This window comes from Euprymna scolopes, chromosome 10 (assembly GCF_053919585.1).
Source record: "Euprymna scolopes isolate OS-2025 chromosome 10, ASM5391958v1, whole genome shotgun sequence".
In the NCBI taxonomy this organism is placed as follows: Eukaryota; Metazoa; Mollusca; class Cephalopoda; order Sepiida; family Sepiolidae; genus Euprymna; species Euprymna scolopes.
The window spans coordinates 18,994,620-19,015,703 of record NC_136491.1 but is presented as its reverse complement, the minus strand read 5'-3'; the positions used below and the strand labels follow the sequence as shown (position 1 = coordinate 19,015,703).

The window sequence follows — 21,084 nt, the reverse complement described above, 5'->3', positions numbered from 1 at the left end:
AAACGTCATATTGATAAAGATGTTGCATTCTGGAAACGTGTTCTATGGACTGACGAAACGAAAATAGAGTTATTTGGCCATAATAAAGTGTCTTATATTTACAGAAAATCTGGCGAAGCTTTCCTGCCTAAGAACACCATACCCACAGTGAAGCACGGTGGAGGCAGTTTGATGTTTTGGGGATCCTTTGCTGCCTCTGGACCAGGGCGACTTGTTAAGGTCACAGGTAGCATAAAAAAGGAAGATTATGTTAAAATATTGGATGAAAACCTGAAAGACTCTGCTAAAGAGCTCTCACTTGGTCGTCGTTGGTGGTTCATGCAAGATAATGACCCAAAGCATTCGGCTAAACTGACTAAGAAATGGCTTGAGGACAATCATATTAATGTTTTGGAGTGGCCATCACAAAGCCCAGACCTTAATCCAATTGAAAATTTATGGAGAACATTAAAATTGAGGGTAATGCAAAGGAAGCCTAAGAATCTTATTCAATTGGAGGATTATTGTCAGGAAGAGTGGGCTAAAATTACTACTGAAGAGTGCAACAACTTGGTTGTAAACTATGAAAAGCGACTGAGGAAGGTAATCAAGGCCAAAGGCTATACAATTGATTATTAAATAAATCGTGCCAATAATTTTGAACAAGGGTTTTTTGCAATTATGTTTGTTGTTCCTTTGTTATTTATTTTTTCTAAAATCCGATTGCTGCATCGGAAAGGCCAGTTAAAAATACATAATATACTTTGTTATTTTCTTTAATTTAATCCCTTTTTTAGAATTTATTAGACAAAATTTAACTTTTATTTTACCGTGCCAATAAATATGATCATCACTGTATATGCTAGAATGAATAAAAGGATATAATTTCGAAACGATCGTGCATATAAACATGATTTTGTTATGCTTCCTTCTATGAAAACTTAATTGATAATTTCACACACTTTCTCTCTCTCTCTCTCTCTCTCTCTCTCTCTCTCTCTCTCTATATATATATATATATATATATATATATATATATATATATATAAAGTTTGGGGACGATTATCAGAATCAGGAATCAGAAATATTGGAACTTTTGGGGCATCGGAATCGGGAAAATTTGTGCATATTTATATATATATATATATATATATATATATATATATATATATATATATATATATATAGCATAAATGGTAATTAATAAAAACTGAAGAAAGTGCTCAATACTGTTGTAGAGCAAATATGCGTTTTATTTTTTATTACCGTATCTTTCTGTTAAGTTACATTATTGTTTCAGCTACCCGGCCGTTTTTTTTGGCCGTCTGTAGCTTCCTCAGACTACGGCGAGTAACTTCCAAGGTTGTTCTGGTAACGTGTTGTGTTGTGTTGAGTCATTGCATCCAGGAGCGTGTTGAATACTCAGAGGAAGCTACAGACGGCCAAAAAACGGCCGGTTAGCTGAAACAATAATGTAACTTAACAGAAAGATACGGTAATAAAAAATAAAATGCATATATATATATATATATATATATATATATATATATATATATGCTAGAATGAATAAAAGGATATAATTTCGAAACGATCGTGCATATAAACATGATTTTGTTATGCTTCCTCCTATGAAAACTTAATTGATAATTTCACACGCTTTCTCTCTCTCTCTCTCTCTCTCTCTCTCTCTCTCTCTCTCTCTCTCTCTCTCTCTATATATATATATATATATATATATATATATATATATATATATATATATATATAAAGTTTGGGGACGATTATCAGAATCAGGAATCAGAAATATTGGAACTTTTTGGGGCATCGGAATCGGGAAAATTTGTGCATATTTTCCGATGCTACAAACGATTCCTTTAATTATCTTTATTTATTTGATTTTTTAAAACAAAATCTTCCACTGCTGATAGTAATAATAAAATAAATATTTATTGATTTTGAACTACCGGTAAAGCTAAAATCTATAACCCCCCCCCCAAGTGTGTTTTTATGTTTGAGAAAATATCTGTACATTTAACATGTGTTTTTACGGTAATCGGAAAAAAATAATAACTTTATAGTTAAATATTTAGAGGTTTATAAATAATCGGAATCGGAAATTGTATTGGAATCGGAAAAATATTAGAATCGTTCTATCACTAACATATATATGTATATACACTAGAAGAATGCCTGCCCCAAAACGAGTAAAATTAATTCCTCGAATAGAACAGTTTTGCACCACTTTTAAGCTCCTTTACAAAGATTAAAATTAAGTTATAATGATACTAAAACTTATGTCTAGAATCCTTATTCTAATTTTGATCCAAATCAAAAAATGTCTCAAATTTAAGGCTTAAGCATAATGGGTCTTAAGAAGAAATTGAAATTCAGGGAATCTTGCTTAATGACTATGAATCAAATCTGATATATTTTAATTTTCAAATGAAAGGTTTTGCACACATAATGAACCCCTAAAACCCTTTAAAATGTTAAAAACAAAAAAAAACTAAAATTTGAGGAATACTTATTTTTAAATACCTACAGTTAAAATGTTGCAAAAATTTCAGGGATCTGAATTTTAATAAAAGGCTTCCACCCTCTTTTTACTCCTTTTATGTAAAATTAAATTAAACTAAACATAGCCCTCATTATGACCCTTACGCCTAGCAGCTGTGTTCCATAATAATCAGTTAATTAAAGATGTATCCCAGAAAAGGGATATATTTTGTTAAATATTTAGAGGTTTATAAATAATCGGAATCGGAAATTGTATTGGAATCGTTCTATCACTAACATATATATGTATATACACTAGAAGAATGCCTGCCCCAAAACGAGTAAAATTAATTCCTCGAACAGAACAGTTTTGCACCACTATTAAGCTCCTTTACAAAGATTAAAATTAAGTTATAATGATACTAAAACTTATGTCTAGAATCCTTGTTCTAATTTTGATCCAAATCAAAAAATGTCTCAAATTTAAGGCTTAAGCATAATGAGTCTTAAGAAGAAATTGAAATTCAGGGAATCTTTCTTAATGACTATGAATAAAATCTGATATATTTTAATTTTCAAATGAAAGGTTTTGCACACATAATGAACCCCTAAAACCCTTTAAAATGTTAAAAACAAAAAAAACTAAAATTTGAGGAATACTTATTTTTAAATACCTACAGTTAAAATGTTGCAAAAATTTCAGGGATCTGAATTTTAATAAAAGGCTTCCACCCTCTTTTTACTCCTTTTATGTAAAATTAAATTAAACTAAACATAGCCCTCATTATGACCCTTACGCCTAGCAGCTGTGTTCCATAATAATCAGTTAATTAAAGATGTATCCCAGAAAAGGGATATATTTTGTTTGAAGTAGCTGAATAGTCTAAATAGTCTACAGTAATCAAATAAAACATTCTAATGGACGGTTAATGGACGGTCATAGCTGGTAATATACTTAAGCTTTAGGCTTTTGGCGTATCTTTCTACGTCTATCCCAGGTAGTTATTGTTACTTCACAAAGGAAAAAAGAACGAAAAAAATACATCACGCATGGCAGCACAGTCCTAAATAATTTCATCCACACAATTTGACATGATCTTGAACAGCACTATCGATTCGAACCCAAACACCTCTGTTGAGTCGACACGACACAATCCTGAACAACATCATCGGTTCAAACCCAAACATCTCCATTGATTCTATATGATACGATCCCAAACAACACTGTTGACACGAACTCAAGCACCTCTAATGATTCGACATAACACGATTCCGAACAACACCATCGATTCGAACTCAAGCACCTCCAATTCGACATGATACGATTCTGAACAACACCGTCGATTCGAACTCAAACACATCTGACGATTTGACATGAACCCCTCTGAGTAATCAACACGCTCCTGAACGCAATGACTCAACACAACACAACACAACACAACACAACACAACACGTTACCAGAGCAACCTTGGAAGTTACTCGCCGAATGACTGTTATCGGCTTTTTTATAGCCTTTGCACGAACTCATTTTCGCTATAGGCAGGCCCAACTTGGACATATATTTTTGAGCACTTCCATGCATGGTCGTCACAGCTATACCCACCTATATTTATGGCTTACGCCAGCCAATCATATTATTGTATGGAAAAACCCCAATTAGTTTAGGAGTGAATCATGTTACCTCAATTAGTTTAGGAGTGAATCATGTTACCTCAATTAGTTTAGGAGTGAATCATGTTACCTCAATTAGTTTAGGAGTGAATCATGTTACCTCAATTAGTTTAGGAGTGAATCATGTTACCTCAATTAGTTTAGGAGTGAATCATGTTACCTCAATTAGTTTAGGAGTGAATCATGTTACCTCAATTAGTTTAGGAGTGAATCATGTTACCTCAATTAGTTTAGGAGTGAATCATGTTACCTCAATTAGTTTAGGAGTGAATCATGTACATACAAATATATAAACATACTAGTAGGTCGCCTGGCATTGCCCGGTCGTAAAATATGCATAAATATTATATTTTAATTCATGCAGAAACTGAAACATGTGCATGCGAGTATTATGTTTTTTTCTAAACTGTTCACTCCTTGTAAGTAAGAAAAAGAGAAAAAAATACTCGAGCTAAGATTGAAACCAAAGCAGTGAGTCAAGTACGATAACCATTAGACCAGCGTGACATGATCTTTAAAAAGTGTTTTCAAACCTACTTATTCTTAACATAAGTAATATGTAATGTAAACGATTCATACATGCGCATTCATGAAACAGTTAACAAACAGATTAAAATGCGATGACTCCCACGTATCAATTTTTCCATTTTGACCCCTTAGCAGCCCTTTTTTTTTCAGATGAAAATATATAAAAAGTTTTCCACATGTCTGAATATTCTATTTACCAAATTTCAAGTTTTTAGATCGAAAATTCGTTGAGCATATAGTTTGAGAAGTATCCTCACACATGCACACGTATTCTCATTTTTATAGATATACTAGCAGGCCACCCAGTGTTGCTCGGTCATAAAATATGCATAACTATTATATTTTAATTAATGCAGAATTCTTATTTATCATAAACAGAAACGCAATAGGTATTAAACGTAACGTTAAATTCCTTTAAAAATTAAGTAAAAAAACGGAAATATATTGAAACATGTGCGTGCGAGTATTATGTTTTTTCTAAACAGTTCATATTATGTAAGTAAAAGAGCTGAGATCGAAACCAAAACCTAAAGACAGTGAATCAAGTACGATAACCATTAGGCGATCTTTAAAAAGTGTTTTCAAACCTACTTATTTTTAACATAATGAATCTCTCATGTCAACCATTAACGCATGTGCATTTGTGGAACAGTTAGCAAACAGATAAAAATCCACCCCCTCCGCCCCCACATACCAATTTTTCAATTTTGACTTCTTAGAAGCCTGTTTCTCTGGATGAAAACCGATTAAAACGTTTTCCACATGTCTGAATATCCTATATACCGAATTTCAAATCTGTGAATCAAAAAATTTGTTGAGCATATAGGTTGAGAATTGTCCTCACACACACATTTTCACTTTTATAGATATATAGATAAAACATACTCAAATGCATATAGATATATATATCAATTCCAAAGAAAGGATCCAAAAAGATTAAAATAAATTACCAATTCATGAGATTGCCGAAAAGTTTATCTGACATTGGCCTCATAAATGATTCCAAGATCTGTCGGAAGTCTTCCACAGTAATAAATCCTTGGAGTTTTGTGTCAACAGTTTCAAAAGCTTTACGGATTTTATAGTGATGGCGGAAAATCTAAAATCAGAAAAAAAAAAAAAAAAAGAAGGCAGATTTGCATGAAAACGTTCTGAAACAGTTGTTATAACCTGTCGAACAAATACACACAAAGTACTCATAACTGTGCATGAATTTATTTGGAGTTCATCAGTGTTTATTTTGTTGAGTACTTTATAAACGTTTGTGAAAATACTATTCAGCCTTGCTTGTATGCAGCACACACATGGGCACACTTCATAACACCCTTCAGGTTTAAGACATATACGGTTATCGCCCCCTATTTCCAGAGTTGTATGTTTAAACTAATAGGTGGTGATATCGGCTTCCTTTTCTATCTTTTTAGTGATGAGAGTTTTCATCCGAAAATCCGTTGGTGTGAAAATTGTGTTACGACTCGGACTTAGTGGCCTGTATATTTTGTGTATCTCTAAGGTAAAACTGACGATACATGTGTGGCTCTAACGACCAATGAATGCCTGAATACATTTGATGGGTCCGAGACTAGATGAGATTACATTTATGATCCAGCAGTTGGAGATCAAATTTAACTCATAACCACCGTGACTATAGACAACAAACTGTGGAAGCAGTTAAGTTACAAAAAAGAATTTTATTTCTCAGTATTTTAACCCCTAGTCGACACTGTAATAATAATTCTTCAAACTTTTGCTGTCTTTCTTCGTTTTTTTTGCTGTTTTTTTTATTAGTTTTTCTTTGTTTTTTTTTTTTGTTTTTTGTTTTTTGCTGTCGTTCTTTCTGCGGTTGATGTGGCAGTAATCCTTCTTTGTTTTTTTTTTTTTGCTGTTATTTGAGTAGTTTATGGAATTTATCATAATTTTTTTGTTGCAAATCCATTTAGTATTTAGTCAATTGGAGTATACTAGATTTGAAATCTTCCATGTTTTAAAAGTGTCTTTATAAGTATGGCTTTATAAATTTAAATTTTACATTTATAATGTAAAAAAATGAACAAGCAAAAACTATTTTCTTCTTTTATATTCGCTAAGAAAAAAATCACTTTTTTAATACATATTGTGATTAAAAATTAGTACAAACCTGTTTGTGTGCAGTCTTTGGAGTTCCATGTAGATAAGAAGAATGAAGAAAAAGAAGAAGAAAAAAGGCCACCTTTCTCTTTATATGCTTGTAATGTTGTCACATGACATGCAAATGAGAAGCTTTCGGTTGTATATAGAAAGCCTGATTTTTTCAGAGACAAAAATGATTTTTGATTTGGATGTCACAGTAGCAAATGTCGTCAGCAGTGCGTCGTGTTCTAGAGTTGAATTTTAACATAGAGTGTTAAGATTTGGAGTTGAATTTTAACAGTAGAGTGTTAAGATTTGGAGTTGAATTTTAACAGTAGAGTGTTAAGATTTGGAGTTGAATTTTAACAGTAGAGTGTTAAGATTTGGAGTTGAATTTTTGATAGCAGAGCGTCAAAATTTGGAGTTGAGCTTTAACAGGAGAATGTCGAGATTTGGAGTAGAACGTTTTTGGCAGCAGTGTTGAATTTAACATTTTTTAACCGCACATATTTTGCATAAAAATTTTTTGCAGTTGGACTTTAGTCAGCAGTAAAATAAAAATTTATAATTTCCTCGGTGATGTTTTTTTAAATAATGTATTATTTTTCATGTTCAACATTAACACAATCACTAAAATGAAAGCATGAACTTCTTTTACTTTTAAAAACTTCAACTTACAGATTTTTCCCAAGTCCGTCGATAAAGTTTCTTTCCTTTTTTTTTTTTTTTTGCTTTGAGGTTGTTAAGAAATTTTGCTGTTGTTTCTCCACGTTTGTTTCTTTTTTAAGGTTCTGATTGTACATCCTTGTCGCCCGTTGTGGTGTCCTTTTTAAGGTTCTTGAGTAAAAAGTTTCATTAAGAATTCATCCGTTGTCAGTGTTGTAGATGATATATAAATTCAAAGTTCCTTAATAATCCCTCGTCGTTGTTGGTGACAAAGGGTCAAGATTTTTAATTTTCCTTGTCGCCAGTGTAAAGGTCCAGAAGAAAGGCACAACTCAGTAATTAATGGAAACAAAGTATATTGAACAGAAAAACAAATACAACAAATAAAGAGTGTAGTTATATGCCGATCCGACTGCCAAGTACGCATAACTTGTGCTAACTTGTGTGGTAATGCCAAAAGACATATTCTTTTGGTCTTTATATTATAATAAGTGGAAGAGTTCATTCTTATCCGTGGGTGGGCACACCACAACACCAACCGAGTTGACCACTTACCTAAGTCACCAACTAAGTTGTGTCAATTCCAAAATTGGATCTTTTATACCGAGCGTGGGTACAGAAAAACTGAAAGAGCAACCATTCAGAATGTATGTAGTCATCATAGCATAGGGTTATATATTAACTGATGTTTAATAAATCGAGAGAAACTTGAAAATAAAAACAAAGTCTTATTAAATCATAGTCAAGCAAACTCTATCAGGAATATGGTAGATATTAGATGTTGAGAGGGGTGGAAATTACCTTCATATTGGAAGTGGTAGTAGTAGCAATAGTTACAACAGAATACTTAACTATTCAAGTAAATAAATAAATAAATAAAACAGACAAAGGAAAGCCTCACCGAGAAGTTGTATATGTTTCTTTTTATTTCTCCCCTGAAGAAGAGATACTACTCTCGAAAATTAGGGACATCAACATCTACCATCTTGTACGACACATTATGTTAGTAAATAAACATAATATAATTGAAAATTATTGAAAATTCCTTCTAATATTGTCATTATTCTTTTATATGCTAACTTGTGTCCACAGTGTTTCCCATGAACCTCATTGATATAGCCTTCAAATACAACTACTTTCACACTATGCACGATGCTTCAAGCAAACTACACCATCCTTCTCAACTATTCAAATGATGTATACTTTAAATAAAGGTAGTATAAATATCCACGTTGTGGATGAAGGTAGTATAAATGTTGATGAAGAGAACAAATACAAATTCTTACGACATCTCCCAATTGCATATAAAATCGTCGCAACATCTCGTTGTCATTGGGAACGGTGATTGTGAAAGCCTTCTTGTATGCTGGCCACGTATTGGCTGAAAAGAAATTAAAATAGTGAAATCAATATCAACACAAAGCAGAGATTGTATTTAATAGAGCTATAAAGAAAGGAGTATGCTCCTGGAGCCTGTTCATATTTTTGCTGCAGCCAAAGAGTAAAGGGCTCATTTTTTTTTATCCTGCAGTGGACAGTAAATAAAGACATATTTGTAAATAATGTTGGAACCATGTAAACCTTTTTGAACAGGTTATCTTAAGGTGCAGATGAAGTGGGGAAAAGAACAGCCTCCCTTTTTTAGGAGCGAGAACAGGGTCCTCTCCCGAACTATCATCTAGGCTTCAGCTTCTATCCCATCGATAAAATGTTGCATCCTTCTACCTGTTCTACAAGTATTTTAATGGTGAATGTTCTGATGAACTACAACCCTTTGTACCCCCTTGATATAAATACCCCCGACAATCAGCAAAATCTCACCCCTTCACAGTAGAGATCCCTAGATGTAAGAAAGCCTTCTACTCTAATAGTTTATTTCCCAGAACTGCTAGACTCTGGAACTCCCTTCTGGGTTCCTGTTTTCCTAACTGTACTGACATGCAGATATTCAAGTGTAATATGAACAGACATCTTGCAGCTTAACTTCCTACATAGTATCCCTGCAACTTATGTCCCCGATTGTAGCCCCCACATCAAAGTGGCACTGTACCTTGTTTGAGGGGAGAATGGAATAAACTAAAAAAAAAATGGCTAGTGGAATGGTCAAAACCTTTGTATTTAACAATATTTCCAAGATGAGACATTGTTGCTATTTATACATATATATCACAATTTATATAAAGTTATGTATGTGTATATGTTTATACATTTCTATATATAGGATTACAAGACTATGAGAGTGACCTCCCTTTGATGTAGCCTCGTTTTCGAATATCATTCTACTGATGATATAAGATCATTATTGTAATGGTGTGAAAAAGGAACTCATTGTAATTTTGATGTGCAGCTGTTCTTCAACAAAAAAAAATAAGTCAGGGGAACATTATGTAAAAAAGGGAACATTCAAAAGAAACAGGGCAAAAATGAACACTGTCTGCCAAGAAGTACTGAACTGAAGGAGTAAATTAAAGATTGTCTCCTATAATATAATTTTATTATTTGTAGTGAACTATGTAGAACAATATCATTTTTTGAGTATTTATTAGTAACTTATTAATTTATGTCATTTTGGTCAGTTCTATATTTAAAACTAGCAGGAAAACCCGACGTTGCTCGGGACAGAATAATGATCAACGAATGTTTCACACTCCCATATTTTTATTGTCATTAAAATCTATGAAATCGTCCATTTTTAATCAAATCAATTGATTGCTTGCTCTAGTTGGGGACTCATCACGGTCGACTGGGAGGAAGCTTCACATGACTCCGCACAGTATAGTGTAGCCTATATTGCACTGTAGAGAAACTACTGTTGATTTTATAAAATTATTTTTATATATAACGGCTTGAATTAAAGTTTAAAATGTAAAAATCAAGTATCATGGTTCAATTGTACTCTAAACAGAAACATACATTTCGAACGCGTCCCTGTCATATCAAAGAACCTACTTTTGGTTTTATACGCCGGTCCTTTCTGCATGTTTGTACAGTGATAATGGTTTCAGTTTTAGTTTAAAATGAAAAAGTCAAGTATCATGGTTCAACAGAAAGATTCATTTCGAATGTGCCTCTGTCATATCAAAGAACCTACTGTTGATTTTATATGCCGGGCCTTTCTGCTTTTGTGGTAATAAAACTTCTCAAGTGCACTTGTGATGTTAGGCTGTATAAGATGTTAACCTTAGCCAAAATTATCTGTTCTTTCTTTCATCAGATTTTTTTCGATTATTGATTATCGATATTTATCGAAGATATTCTGATACAAATCATATCTAAGAACACTGCCAGAAACATAAAGTACATTTGTGTGAAATTTCATAAATATTGGCCCAGTCGTTTAAGAGTCCATAGGGATCTCTCTCTCTCTCTCTCTCTCTCTCTCTCTCTCTCTCTCTCTCTCTCTCACACACACACACAAAGTTCTTTTTATATAATAGTAGAAATGCAATGGACACTATTTTCATAGAAATATCAATAAACTCATATTTGCTGTGTGCTTTTGTTTTTTTTTCTGTTCAAAAAAATAATTTTTTGCACTCTCTAGAAAAATATTAGCTTTCTCAAAACATATTTATTCATTAAATATATTTCTTATTCTGTAAAATTTCCACGAGTCACAATAGTTAATATTAATACTAGTTAATAATGGTTTATTAATATTGTAAAGTTTGGATCTTTTACATTTATATGATATTTCAAAGAAAAACAAAGAACTTCTTGCAACTTACTACTGATACTGCCAGAACAGGAATTAGAAGTATTGCCAGATGTAATCAATTTCTGTATGAAACGGTTATAATCCAATGTTCGGGAATTATTCGAATTTTCACTTAACCACAACCTGTAAAATTTAAATAAAGATAAAATTATTTTATACTCTTCAGTGTTTATTAAATTGAAATTCTGCACTAATAATAAAGATAATATTTTACATATCCTTGAAATAATCATTGATAGAAAGTTTGGTGATAGATTTTAATTCTAATTAGAAAATAATTATTAATTGACAATTTAAAGGCTTCAAAATTACTTTTATAAATGTAACATTCAATTCTAAAATTAGCAAGTGAACCAAAATCGTTTTATTTTGCACAATTGAAATATTATAATTCAATATTATAATTCAATATTATAATTCAATGTGTAATTTAGTTAAATGAGATTAAACATTTACGGCTAACATTCACCTTTGCGGTGACTTCAATGTCCATAATGTGGAATGGCTGACCCACTTGAATAAAACCGATGACGAGGGGAGGTTCTGTCATGATTTTGCTACTACCTATGACCTCACTCAGATTGTTCACGAACCCACCCGTGTACCTGATACTACCGGTCAGTATGCAAGCCTTCTAGACCTTTTTCTCACAACTTCCCCTGAGCTATGTTCATGTTCCGTTCTATCTCCTCTGGGATCCTCCAACCACTCTGTTGTAGCAGTTAAGATAAAAATGAAATGTAATAAGTCTTCAGACATACCTCTCCACCGTACTGTATATCGATACTCTATGGCTGACTGGGATAGCTTTCGTACATTCATATCTGACCTACCTCTGAATTCCATGTTTAAAAAGGATGTGTTCTCTATAGTATCAGATCTGACGGAATAGTTAATTGTAGGCATAGACCGATTCATACCATCCAAAGAATTCCAACAAAAATCTAACAGCTAGCCATGGTTCTCTCCAGAATGTGCTGCTGCCATTGCACAAAGAAATCACTTTTTCCATAACTACCAACGTAATAGATGTACTGAGACTAAAGCTGCTTTCAGGACTGCCAGCAACCACTGTAAAAGAGTAATAAAAAATATAAGAGAGCTATATGCTCAGTCCGTTAAATCCAAAGTAGCTGAGCAGTGGCTTGGTTCCCACCAGTTCTGGCAAATAGCAAACAGGATCTTGAACAGAAGCATGTGTTCTATCCCAACTATCATCAATGGACCTGAGGTCATCTCGTCAGCATCAGACAAGGCCAAACTATTTGCCAAGAACTTTGCAACTCTACTCTATGCGACAAAGGCCATCAACTCCCCGTATTTCCTCCTATAACAGACAACACACTATGCAACATACAAATATCTGTGCGCGAAGTCGTCAAGCTAATCAAGAACCTTGATTCCAGTAAAGCAACTGGCCTTGATGGAATTCCAGTTATAGTGTTGAAAAAGCTTCAACCAGAACTTGCCCCCATACTTACAAAACTGTTTAAGTGTTGCCTTAAGGAGAATTGCTTTCCAACACCCTGGAAAACCTCATCAGTATGCCCTGTATTTAAGAATTCAGGTGATAAATCATCTCCCTCTCAGTACAGACCAATAAGTCTCCTGTGTGTCATGAGTAAGTTGTTGGAATCCATATTAAATAAAGAAGTAGTCAACCACCTCAACAGAAACAACCTTCTTAGTGACATGCAATATGGTTTCCGCTCTGCAACTCATAGGATTAGTGAATCTCTTGACAAAGGTTTCCTTTCCAGGGCAATTGCTCTTGACATATCGAAGGCCTTCGATAAGGTATGGCATAAGGGCCTACTTCACAAGATTTCCAGCTACGGTATCACTGGAAATGTTTACTCAATCATTAAATCATTTCTCTTCGATAGGCTCATAAGAGTAGTGGTTGATGGGCAGAAATCAGAGGCCCACAGTATTAATGCTGGAGTCCATCCTGGGCCCAACTCTCTTCCTGGTCTACATCAATGATCTCCCAAAAAACATACTAAAATCATTCGTTGACATCTATGCTGATAACACGACCATCTATGGCAACACATCAAAGGCTGTAAATGACAAAGTTCTCTCTAATTCTCTCTTCTCTGTTCTTGAGCATGTGATGCAGTGGGGGAAGAGGTGGCTGATCACTTTTAATGCATCCAAAACCAAGCTTCTATCTTTACATCATCAACGCTCTGATCCCCATCTGGCATCAATTGAAATGGATGGCTCTCGTCTGGGAGAGGCTCCATGTTTTGACAAGCTTCTGGGTTTTACCTTTACTCCTGATCTGAAATGGAACAAGTACATCAGGTCTGTTGCCAAGGACGCTGGGAAAATGGTGGGATCCTTCTACCACTCCAGAAAATATTTCACTACTGATGCAATTCTCTATCTGTATAAAAGCCAAATACGTCCAAGGATGGAGTACTGCTGCCACATCTGGGCAGGAGCTGCTAAAAACAGCCTATCCTGCCTTGACAGAGTACAAAATAGACTTTGTGGTTTAGTGAGGGAAGCCCTTTTCTCTTCCCTGCAGCCTTTCTCCCACAGAAGAGACGTTGCGAGCCTGTCTTTGTTTTATTGCTATTTCCATGGCAAGTGCTCGTCTGAGCTCCAATCTCTTGTCCCCCCCCTCGCGAATCTTTCACGAGAAACACCCGTCTGGCTGAAACTACTGTCAATAATCTTCCCCACTTTTTATCTGTGCCTAAATCAAAACGTAGATTCCATGAGCAAAGCTTCTTTCTCAGAAGTGCACAACTGTGGAACTCTTTTCCGCTTGCCTGTTTCCCACCTGACTACAACTTGGATGTCTTCAAATCCAACATAAACAAATTCCTGACAAACCGACCCCTTAAGTAAGACACTCTATCAAATCTCCAATACTAATGTTTACAACAATACTATCTCATTGATTACTGTACATGCAATAACCCTTATCCCTGAGTGGCCTCCGGGCCTTGATAAGTGGTGACCCCCATGTAAAAAAAAAAAAAAAAATTCTTTAATCTAGAACAAACATTGCGATTGGTAAAGTTTTGGTTAATTAACCAATCAAAAACGCTTATATAAAAAATGGTCGCATGGTTGCAGAAAATATGTGTCTTATTAAATAAAATCTAAATTTTTAATCAGTGACCAATCCTTCCTTTTTCTAAGCATGACTAATTAAACAAGAATAAAAAAGCATTGGAAATGCAAAAGGATATAGGGATGGTATGCCAAAAAGTATACAAACAAGATAGCTATGAATGGCTAGGCACATGGAAATAGAATTGCATCCAAAGTATAGCCCTATAGATTTTCTCCAATCTTCATTCCGTGCCATCATTACGGTTGTAAAAAGCTATAGGGCTATACTTTGGATGCAATTCTATTTCCATGTGCCTAGCCATTCATAGCTATCTTGTTTGTATACTTTTTGGCATACCATCCCTATATCCTTTTGCATTTCCAATGCTTTTTTATTCTTGTTAATTAGTATTTTTACTTACAGTCTTATTTTTAAACTTACATTCATGACAGTATTGTCTTTTTTAGGAGGCGGCTCATTGCCGCCTCCATTAGTAGCAGGTCGCTTCCTGCTGGGTTTTAGGTCTTTGGGTTTTGGGCCTTAGGAGTGCTTCTTGGTCCTCCATCGGTTCTATATTACATAGAGAGTGCTACCGCCTCTCTGATAAAACAGTTAGAGTATTATAAAGTTCTAAAATGTTCATACCTTCACTATTAAATTTTTCTTGGTTCATTCTTTGGCGTTTTGGCAAAGATTTGGCAGTTTTTGATATTTATATTTATAATAGTTTGTGCATGAGGCAGCTTTTTTCCCCTTGGGATCCCTGTTATACCGTGCTTTTGAGTCAGCACGTGAGGCAGCCTTCTTTTTTTCTGGTTCTTTGTTATAAAGAGCACGTGAGGCAGCTTTTTTCCCCTCGGAATCCCTGTTATACCGTGCTTTTGAGTCAGCACGTGAGGCAGCCTTCTTTTTTTCTGGTTCTTTGTTATAAAGAGCACGTGGGGCAGCTTTTTTTCCCTCGGAATCCCTGTTATACCGTGCTTTTGAGTCAGCACGTGAGGCAGCCTTCTTTTTTTCTGGTTCTTTGTTATAAAGAGCACGTGAGGCAGTTTTTTCCCCTCGGGATCCCTGTTATACCGTGCTTTTGAGTCAGCACATGAGGCAGCCTTCTTTGCCTCAGGATTTGGATGACACTTAATTTTTATTATTTCAGCATTTTTCTGATAGTATTCTTTTTGCTCAGATAATACCTTGACTTTGTTTTTTCATAGTCTATATTTCTCTGAGCTTTTTTACTACGTGCTGACTTTGGCATTTTTTATTAAATGTAAACATATAACACTTATGTGTATCTTACTATAATATCACTTATCTTATAGCAAGACAACTCTCATAGAATTGAGATACTGTCCCGTCACCAATAGTTAAAGTGTGGAACGGTATATACACCAATAGTGTAGTTGTTATCTTTATATGAAGTCCTAATCAGTGACAGTGTGAGGTTACTTGGTTAATTTATTGTAGTTTATTTTAGAAAACTTACTTGTTTTTATTAGTAGATTGTGTATAGTAGCCACAATATCTAGTTATTTTTGTGGCTAGGGCTTGGATTTTGATTCTTTTTGGTCAGCTTCCAGTGAGTTCTTAGAAGATGACTTTCTTGCAGTTTCTTTTGCGGTTAATTTAACTTATTTCCTTTGGCGTTTGGTGAGTTCTTAGAAGAACTGGTCTGATCTACTTTTCTTAGCGAGCGAAGAGATTCAGCTGCATTTAACAATGGTTGCTATAGTGTATTTTTACGCATGCGTGAGAATTTCAAGTTTCCTCCTTATTTTTCAATAGTTTTACAGCAGTCATGTGTCTTTCTGCCAAGAGCGACAGACGTCAGTGTTAGCCGTGATCGTCTAGAGGTTAGGACCCCACGTTGTAGCCGTGCTAACCTAGGTTCGAATCCTGGTCACAGCATTGACATTTTGTACATATTTTACAGTCCAAAATCTGAAAAATTATTTGTTTTTATAACATTGTTTTTTTGACGTCGTACTTGCTGATAGGTTACTCTTATTACAATTTTGATCAACTGAGATAAAGATTTTGTGGTTTCATTAACGCTGGTGGGTTACTGTTTAAAGAAAAAACCTTAACGTTCACCTCAAATATTCAGCGTCCAAGAAATATAGGCTATTGGCAAACTGGAACGTCTGTGAGCATCCGGTGTATTATTTGGAGCTGTCCCTTTTGAGAGAAGTTCCGTGTTCGAAGTGGTCTGTCTACATTGGGTATATAGTGTTTAAAACTTGTTATTACACGTAATCTTATTTAATTATGGAGTTAGCTAAACAGCGATGGGTCACTGCACTTCTCCGTGTAAAGAGCAGTCGATTGATGTTTGAACTGTTGTCAGAGACTGTTCGTACACCGAGATACATCGTCTCAAAAGAAAGAAGAAAGAAGAAGAAAGAAGAAAGAAGAAAGAAGAACAATTGGCCATTTTTGTACCCTTTTTTTTTGCTCCCTTTTGACATTTTAACCGACGTTCTGACACTCGCTGGATTCGTAAGACGCTTCTCTGTAAGAATATGTGCTTTTTGAAACTTATAAGTTGATTTTAGTTGAGATTTGGATAGTTTTGTTTTGTAGGCGTATATAGGCGTGTACGGTCCATCCCTATATAGAGAGTGCTATCGCCTCTCTGATGTATTCAAAATGACAATGGAGTGTTAGCAACACAATAACTGAGCAAGAAGAATGTTTGGAAATGATATTATTAGACGTTGTTGAATACTGAGTTTTAATAGAACCGAAACAATGCAGTAATTGTGAAAACAGTATCTGAATTGAGAAAAAAATGGTATGAAGATGAAGAAAAATAAGGCTGCAAAACTCTCAGCTGTTGTTGCAAAAATACGGGTGAAACAATCATGCTATGATCATAAACTTGACAAATCAGATCATTTCAGCCTCTGTCCCATCGACGAAATGTTGCATCCCTCTGCCTGTTCTACAAGTATTTTAATGGTGAATGCTCTGACGAACTTCAAGTACTTGTGCCCCCTCGACGTAAATACCCCCGACAAACCCGACAAGCAGCTAAATCCCACCCATACACAATAGAGATCCCTAAGTGTAATGAAAGCCTTCTACTCCAATAGTTTTTTCCCCAGAACTGCCAGACTCTGGAACTCCCTTCCGGGATTCTGCTTTCCCAACTGTACTGACATGCAGAAGTTCAAGTGTAATGTGAACAAACATCTTGCTGCTTATCTCCCTTCATAATATCCCTGCAACTTATGTCCCCGATAGTAGCCCCCTACTTCAAAGTAGTACTATGCCTTGTTTGGGGTGAAAATTAAAAAATAAATAAATAAATAAAAAATAAAAGAGGGATCATCTCGAAAGACTGGAAATTTAGTGCAATTATGACTCGTTACAAAGGCAAATGGGAGAGTACTAGAGATAATAACAAAGGCTTAAAAGTTGATGGATCAGGTCCTGAAAGAGATTGAGAGAATAATTGAGCGGCAAATAAAAAGTCAGATACAAAGCTTCTTTCTTAGAACTGCACGCCTGTGGAATTGTCTTCCGTTTTCCTGCTTTCCGGCTGACTACAATATGGTTGTGTTCAAGTCTAAAGTAAATAAGTTCTTGATGAGCCGTTCCATATAAGTTATTAAATTTACCAAATTTTCATTACTAATGATTACTATATTGACCAATTTCTACTGTACACTCTTTAACCCTTATCCTTGAGTGGCCTCTGGGCCTTGATAATGTGGTGATGCCTATGTAAAAAAAAAAAAAAAAAAAAAAAAAAAAAGCATAGATGAAATGCAATTTTTTTTGTGTTTTTTTATTTCTTTCTTGTGGATAAAATACTACTGGTGCTATTTTTATCCTGAGACAAATGTAAAAGAAATGTCTTGGTAAGAAGTTATAGTTCCGGAGAAGGATTTTGATTGAGCACCAAGAGATGTTGTCTGGTGGACATTTTGTAAACTAAGGCCAAACAAGTGGTTAATGGATCCTACCTTTATAACAACGTAGACATATTTTGTTACTTCGTAATTTATTTTTCAGATTGAGTTACTTAAATATTGCTTTACTGTCGTAATATACAAGATCAATAAATTCTAAGCTAAACATAAACATAGATATTGGCGTTTTAATTGGATAAAAAAAAAATTTTTAAGTGATAATCTACGGTTGTAGTGTTGGAAAGCTCCCCAAAAGAAAAAAATTAATGGAAAGGGAGTTTGGTGCAATTCAATTTTTTGTGGTACCTGTAAACATTGCATGAACAAAAAGTGCAGTGAAATTATTGATAGGTTGAAAGATGATGATCAGTTTTTGTAGAAAAAGTGTAAAACAGTGTAGATGGATGAGAACTCAGATGTGGAGAAAGTATAAATGTAAACAAGTGGTTAATGGAGGTTGCTCAAGCAATTTTCAGAAATGTTCAAAGCAATGTTAGAATTAACAGCACATTCAGAGAGAGCTTTTTTTTTGCATTATCACCTTAAACAGGCACATTGCAACTTTCATGTAGGGGGCTACTATCTGGGACATAATTTGCAGGAGTACTATGTAGGAAGTTGAGCAGCAAAATGTCTGTTTACATTACACTTGGATTTCTGCATGTCAGTACAGTCAGGGAAGCAGAAACCCAGAAGGGAATTCCAAAGTCTAGCAGTCCTAAGAAAGAAACTATTGGAGTAGAAGGCTTTCTTACATCCGGGGATTTCTATTGTGTAGGGGGTGGAATTTTGCTGCTTGTCGGGTTTGTTGGAGATATTTACATTGAGGGGGCACAAGGGTTTGTAGTTCGTCGGAGTAGCTATCATAAAATACTTGTAAAACAGGCAGAAGGATGCAATATTTCATTGATGGGACAAAAGTTGAAACCTAGTTGACAGTGCAGAACCTATTAGGTTGGCGACTCTCTTTTGAACTCTGTCTAAGAGTAAGAGACTAGTAGCAGCTTTAATGTTAAAGTAGGATTAGATCGGTGGTTCCATTGTTTTGCATTTGAGTGTTAGAAATGTTGCTCTGGGAATTTTTTACGGGTTGTTTGGAAAAGATGTTGTATGCTGATTATTTAGCATTTGAAATAATTGAATGCCTATTTGTTCAGTTAAAGATTTGGATGAATGCTACAGAAAGGTAAGATCTGAGAGTGAATGTTACCAAAAACCAAATTGGTGATCATTGGTTGTGGCATTGGAAAGCCCTCAAAAAAAGGAGTGTTCTTCTGTTCAGTTTCTGGAAAAAAAGTCGTGTGTAATTCAATTTTTAATAGTATTCATGAGCATTGGGTACACGAAACGTGCAACGGAATTACTTGAAAGTCGAGAAATGATAATCAGTTTGTGTGAAAAAAAAGTGTAAGACAATGAAAATGGATGAAAAGTCAGATGTGGAGAAAATATATTTGGATGGAGAAATTATTAAGCTCATTCAGAAAACTTGTTACCTTGGTGATACCATTGGAGCACAGGGTGGAGTAGGTGTTTGTGTGATTGCAAGAATTAAGAATGGGTGGAGTAAGTTCAGAGAAGTTGCCCCATTATTAATCAGCAGAGCGTTATCGCTGTTGACCAAGCAAAGGTCTCTCAGACATGTGTAGGAAGTGTGATGATATGTGCAAGTGAAACCTCGTCAGGGAGGGTTGAGGACATGTGTTGCATGGAGAGGAGATTGATTTGATGGATGTGTAATGTAATTCTTAAATATAGGCTTAGATCTGATGAGCTCAGAGGAAATGTATGGAGATGTGTGCAAAACAGGAAAGAAATAAGATATATAGAATTATATCCACTGGTTTACAAAATTTCTCTAATGATTCTTGTTGTACAAAACTTACTGTTCAATTTGTTGATTGGTCAACTTGAAATCAAATTTGTTCAAAACTTTACGAAAGCTATTCTTGTTTATCCTTCCGTTCCGGTTAGAATCAAAAACCTGAAAAGCCTTTAAAGCAGCAAACACATTCTTGCAGAACTATGAGGAGAAAAAAAGAAAAAAAACATGGGTTAGGGTTAGGATTCAGTTAGTTCAGATATCAAGTAAAGAAATAATCTTATTATAAATTTTCCTACTGTGTGTGTGTATGTGTGTGTGACGCGGTTTATCTCAGCCTACAGGCAACCCACTCAGGCAAGTTAGGTACCGAAATGAAGCTTATGACTCAGCGGATGTTTTAGTGATATTTATATATCTGTATATAGCGGCATCGCGGGTAAGAAACCCACACGATTTGATCTTCACTCTGAAAAAAAGTGACTGTAAAAAGACGAGGAACGTGGTGTATAAAGAAATCCTATAACTTCAAATACTTTCGTGTTGAACACTTTCTTGCTGTTGTTGTTTCTTTCATGTAAATAAAAATTGTATAAATACACTGTACTTACTTGTTTTCTTTCACAATATGCAGCCATCTTTGTGATTAAAATGGTTGAATTGATAAGCGATATAAATAAATGACAACTTGTAATTGAAAGTTTATAGGGGCAAGTTTATAGGAATAAGTTTATAGGGATTTAATCCCGTAAGAAAATTAATGAAAATCCATTTCATTAACATGTTTCAGCTCCAAAAAATGCAAATTCCTGTCTTTCTCAATTAATTCTTCTTAAAGTAGTTGCTCTCCTCATATGCAAATGAATACCACCAATAAAATACCTAACTACAAACACAGGTTCTTTTTTTTTACTGTAAACCTATACAAAACAACCAAACCAAACACCATAATTAAATATTTGAAGATAAAAAGAACTTGAAGAATAAAAACTTTTTCCAAAATTACTAGATTCAGCATTAAATAAGCCAATATGCCATAAAACAAAACAACCAAATTTCTAAAAGCTGTCCACCACATGCCAGCAGGTAAAATATAAATCATGATTA

At 34.6% G+C, this 21,084-nt stretch overlaps 1 protein-coding gene across 1 annotated transcript in view; it reads right to left on the bottom strand.

The window, feature by feature from the left end:
* The window catches only part of LOC145285833 (EF-hand calcium-binding domain-containing protein 6-like), a 288,961-nt gene that overhangs the window by 146,853 nt on the left and 121,024 nt on the right, over nt 1-21,084 (bottom strand). Inside the window, exons 7-10 of the mRNA XM_080134267.1 lie at nt 20,042-20,178; nt 11,179-11,291; nt 8,737-8,831; nt 5,626-5,774 (exon numbers count right to left, since the gene is read on the bottom strand). Of these exons, the coding sequence (XP_079990393.1) occupies nt 5,626-5,774; nt 8,737-8,831; nt 11,179-11,291; nt 20,042-20,178 (494 nt within the window). The remainder of the gene's footprint in view (nt 1-5,625; nt 5,775-8,736; nt 8,832-11,178; nt 11,292-20,041; nt 20,179-21,084) is intronic.